This window comes from Triticum aestivum, chromosome 2B (assembly GCF_018294505.1).
Source record: "Triticum aestivum cultivar Chinese Spring chromosome 2B, IWGSC CS RefSeq v2.1, whole genome shotgun sequence".
Classification (NCBI taxonomy): Eukaryota; Viridiplantae; Streptophyta; class Magnoliopsida; order Poales; family Poaceae; genus Triticum; species Triticum aestivum.
The window spans coordinates 660,854,031-660,858,745 of record NC_057798.1 but is presented as its reverse complement, the minus strand read 5'-3'; the positions used below and the strand labels follow the sequence as shown (position 1 = coordinate 660,858,745).

General features: G+C 55.0%; 1 protein-coding gene across 1 annotated transcript; it reads right to left on the bottom strand.

Moving 5' to 3' along the window:
* Positions 1 to 227: 227 nt before the first annotated feature.
* Positions 228 to 4,050, bottom strand: LOC123046556 (growth-regulating factor 3). Its single transcript, XM_044469953.1, has 4 exons — positions 3,755 to 4,050; positions 3,407 to 3,633; positions 2,165 to 2,543; positions 228 to 1,061 (listed from the first exon to the last, which is right to left on the bottom strand). The coding sequence occupies exons 1-4, from the start codon at positions 3,844 to 3,846 to the stop codon at positions 596 to 598; spliced, it is 1,164 nt and encodes a 387-aa protein (XP_044325888.1). The 5' UTR covers positions 3,847 to 4,050; the 3' UTR covers positions 228 to 595.
* Between the last annotated feature and the right edge of the window lie 665 nt (positions 4,051 to 4,715).

Below are 4,715 nucleotides of genomic sequence, written 5' to 3'. Positions count from 1 at the left end.
AACAGGAATGGCTATCCACGCCCCGAATGCTCCCATAACTTGCCCATCCATCAAAAGGAGGATGCTACTCGTCGGAGGATTGCGGCGGAAGCTATGCCCGGATCGGGGAAGGATTGCCGCCACCCCCACCTCAAAGCAAAAACACGCGAGGCGCTGCTCTCAACTCCATCCAGCCATGTGACGGATTGACACATCAAGTAAAAGAGCATCGCATACATTTACTTATATGATGGCCAAAAAAGGGAAGATTATTTCAACAGTAATTGCGCGGGAAACAGTTGGACCATCGAGGCTATAGAAAACTTCGTACAGTTCCGGCCGACACACGGCAAAACAAAGAAAGAAAATTAAGCAAAGCGCTGTGAAATCACGGGAAGAAAAATAAACAAGTAGTGCTTCGTTCGTGCTGCACGGCGATGATAGTTAAGGCAGCATCCATACAAAACGAGCGAGCAAGCAGGCGGCGGTCAGCTCACAGACGCATTCGGTCGGTTCACTCATCTGTGATGATTTGAGGACGTCCGTCGTGGGCCAGACCAGAGAGCTTCGGCAAAAATCAGCAGAGATCAGGCCGGCCGGCGGACGACGTTCACCTTCACCGGGAGTATATACCGTTGGGCGAGCGGGAGCCGGCGGTGGTGGAGAAGTCGGAGCTGGTCACCGGGATGGAGATGGACAGCTTGGTGGCCGAGAAGGCGTTGCTGCTGTTGTTGGCATCGTGGTCCTGCAGCTCCGGCCACGAGTCCCTGTCCTTGGGCCACTCGTCGAAGAAGGGCCGCAGCGTCTGGTTCTCCTGCTTCACCGCCGAGTCGTCGTCGTCGAAGCCGCCGCCGCCGCCGAAGAAGGACAGAGGCTCCCTCTCCGTCTTGGCCAGCGAGCAGATCGCGCTCTGGTCAAGGTCGCCCAGGGTGCCCAGCATGGGGTAGCTGGCGAGTGAGAAGGATGAGTTCTGGGCCGGCATCAGGCGGCATGAGTAGTTCTCCATGGCGGTCTCCATGGCCGCAGAGATGAACTGGTTGTGCTCCTCCATCGCCGAAGTCCTAAACCCATAGGCAGAATACCTGAGTTGCACAAGTTAGCTCACAATCACATAGCACTTAATCATTCATGCACACATAATGGTGTTCTCCTCACTGTACTGGAGTTCTATACTAGCTGAAACTTATTGGACAGTGATGATCAGGGATATACAGTAGGCTTCACGTTTCTTGGCTACTAGACAAAACAAAAGGGACATGGCAATTGTTGCTGCACATTTTAAAGCAGGAGCTCGTGACAGAGTAAAACAAAACAATACAAAACAATACTACAAAAGAAGAAAGCCAGACATCTAAGCAAGCATGATTGGCAGCAACGCAGCATCATGCATGTGCTGACTGCCCCGCAGGTAGGTAACCCTACTACAAAGACGGAGCTTCGGTAAAGGGACATTGCTGGTAACTCATCACAAAGTTCTGATGAAGCAAACCCCAGAAATAAAAGCTTAGGATGGATGGATGGGCAAAAGGTCATGGGCTTCCATAATAATCATGCTAGCCTTTTCAGATGGTTTCAGGTGCAGGGAAAGGCAGAAACCGGTAAGTTTTGCTGGAGCAGAACTGACATTATTTTCTAGCCAAACCCAAACATGAAAAACAAACATGGGTCAGCAGAGGAAGAAAGGCAGCAAAAATAAATGTCAGGTCTAAGATGGAGCAGGAGCAGGGAGCAGCAGGGGCTAGGTCTGAGCATAAAACCCAGATACAGTTTCATCTCTTGCAGGCAGAGTATGCGTGTGAATCTTGTTTAGAAGAACGCTCTGCTCTGAACTTGCATCAGAGCAGAGCAGAGCACCACTCTGTTTCGCAATCTTCCCAGGCCAAAATCTGGCCCCAGAGAGCATGGCCAGATATACTACTGCAAAGCAATTACCTAAGAAAGCACAGATCACAGTAGTACTAACGGTGTCAGAAGAGCACTAGTGCTAGTCTGATTCAACACAGGCTCTGCTTGTCCACTGATGCAATCAAGCACAAAAATGGGAACATCACATGTTATCGGCCCTGACACCAACGACTAGGTAAAGAAAAACTAATCAGCACGGCAGCAGAGCATGCAGAGAAGATAAAAACAGCAAGTGATCAGCAGGACAGCAGAGCATGCATAGAAGGTAAATGGAGATCACCTGAAATCTTTGTTTCCGGCGGCACCAGCGGTCGCGTAAGGCGAAGCAGCATTGTCCATGTGCAGCTGAGCAGATCCCACGGCGAAGGAGCCGCCGCCGCCAGAGGCGATCGCCGGATACGGCGAGTGGCTGTGGAACGCGGCGGCGCTGGCGGCGGGGGCGTGCTGCTGCAGCTGCTGGGAGTGGGAGTGGTGGGGCGTGGCGACGAGCTGCGTTTCCACAGGCTTTCTTGAACGGTTGCGGCCGCGGTGCATGTGGCGCTCGCAGTACTTGGAGTCCTGGGCGGCCTCCTTGGAGCACCGCCACTTCTTGCCGTCCGTCCGCCGGCACCGCCCCGGCTCCGGATCCAGCTTCTTCCCGAAGTAGGAACCGTACCCGACTGCAACACACAGGAAAACCACGCACAAACCCAAGTCAACAATGATGCGACGGCTCATGCATATGGACCAAAAACCAAATCAGGAGGAGACGCCTCCCATTCCGACGCAAGACGAAAGAATAACGCGTCTAGTCTCAGGCCGTGGCAATCAGTCATGCCGCCGGCCGGCCGGGGGCGAGAGCCGTCGCTGTCGGCCGTCCTGGATCTATCTGTTTGTCCACCCAACCAATCATTGATTTACCCCGCAGGAACGAGGAACGCGAAATTATTTCCGGGGAAAGGAGGAACTGTGCGCATCTACTACAGAGCAGAGGTTGATTATTGATCTTTTTTCTCGTTGGTCCATGTGATGCGACGCAGGACGGCTCGCTGAAATCGTCCGTGGCATGGCAGGACCAGCTCCGGCAGTGAGTGAATGCGTGGGTAAGGCTCCCAACAACCAGACAGGAATAACCCCCATGACAAGGAAGGACCAATAAACTACTCCACTTTTTAGCCTGGGCCAAGCAAAGACTCAACTAGTGCCATCTAATCAAATCGAAGCACATGAGGCTTCTTGAATCCCAAATAAATTAAAAGACCCACCGAGACAGGAGATGCTACTAGATGGTAGTAGTAGGTGGTAGGAGCAAATCTTGAACAGGGCGCGGGGCTTCTTGGATTAGAATAATGGGACCTTTGCTCGGCCAAATCCGGGAGACGATTAACAAATGACCGGAGCAATTAACAAAGAGATGGGATGGGGGTCGAGTACACCTGAATCTCTCGATCCCAATAAACAACCCGAGCAAATCGCATGGGCGAATGCAAAAGCATGTAGATAGAAATACTCTGCCGAGGTAGGAGGAGGAGGAAATACTTACGGGCGTGGTGGTGGTAGAAGCGCGAGGCGAGGGAGTCGAAGCCGCGGCGGATGGGGAGGAGGAGATCCGGCGGGACGGGGACGCCGGCGACGAGGTACTTGTAGATGAGCGCCTGCTGCTCCAGCTCCTCGTACTGCGCCGCCGTGAAGGTCGCCGGCCTCGCCGCCCACCTCGCGCCGCTCATCGTGTGCTGCTGCTGCTGCTGATGCGCCGTCTCCTCCCCTACCCTGCGCACACACACGAACACAAAGACGCCGGAGCCGGTCACCGCATTAGCTAACACCTCGACATAGAGCTCGCCAGATATAAAGAAAGAAGAGAGGAGAGGGAGTTGGCCGGCCGGCTTACGAGTAGAGAGGGGAGGAGCGGCAGAAGGGGAAGATGGGGGAGGAGCGGTGGTGGTCGGCTGCCGGCGACAGGGAGGCAAAGGGCATCGCCATATATGCTCTCTCTCCTCTGCTGCGGCTGCGGCTGCGGCTGCTGCTGCTGCTGCTGCTTGGCTCCGGTCCGGTCCGGCCTCTCTTTTAATGTGCCGTGCTTTTGCCTTTTACTACTTGCCTGGTGGCGCTGTGCTGTGTGTGTCTCTTTCCCTCGCTGCGCAGGGGCGGCCTCGATCTGCCTGGTGGAAGTGAGACGACGAGGGGGGGCAATGGGATGGATATATAGGAGGAGCCCTGGCGAGGTGGTGATAGGCGCGGCAGCGGCAGCGCCGTGTAGGGGTGAGGCCGACACAGCAGGGTTCCATCTTAGAGCCACTCTGGACAAGACTTGCTTGCTCCCTTCTCATGCTTCCATCCGTGCTCCCGCGTACGTGGCTTCCTTATGTGCAGTCAGGCTGTAAGAGCATCTCCAGCCGTTGGCCCTAAGGGGACTCGTAAAATCGCCGCCTGGGACGAGCCGGCGCTAAAAATCGGCGTGGGGGCGAGTGGGTTTCCAGCCGCTGACCCACGGCCGCCCCACATACGCCGTTTATGTTTTTAAAAGAAAGGCATTTAGCAAAGTTTGTCAAATTAAACAAATTATTTGGCTAAAGTTTGGCAAACCGGGCATATATTCGACATGTTCGACATTTTACATAGCAAAGTTATTTAAAAAAGGACCGCAATTACAACTTAAGGGCCGAAGAAGTCGCTGAGCACGACGAAGTCGCCGACGTCGCCGCCGTCGTCGGCGGCGGCCTTCTCCTCCTTGACGCGGCCGCCCGTGCTGGACACCTGCCCGGCGTCGCCCTGGCGGACCGGTGGCGGCGGCGGCGCGTCGTCGTCGCTGTCGTCGAGGACGACGACGCCTCCCTCGTCGCGGCCCCGAC

Coding starts and splice junctions, on each gene's coding strand:
- LOC123046556 (XM_044469953.1), bottom strand. CDS start 3,846: ATGGCGATGCCCTTTGCCTCCCTGTCGCCGGCAGCCGACCACCACCGC. Junction 3,634..3,754: donor CGCTCCTCCCCTCTCTACTC/GTAAGCCGGCCG, acceptor GTGTGTGCGCAG/GGTAGGGGAGGAGACGGCGC. Junction 2,544..3,406: donor CTTCTACCACCACCACGCCC/GTAAGTATTTCC, acceptor TGTGTGTTGCAG/TCGGGTACGGTTCCTACTTC.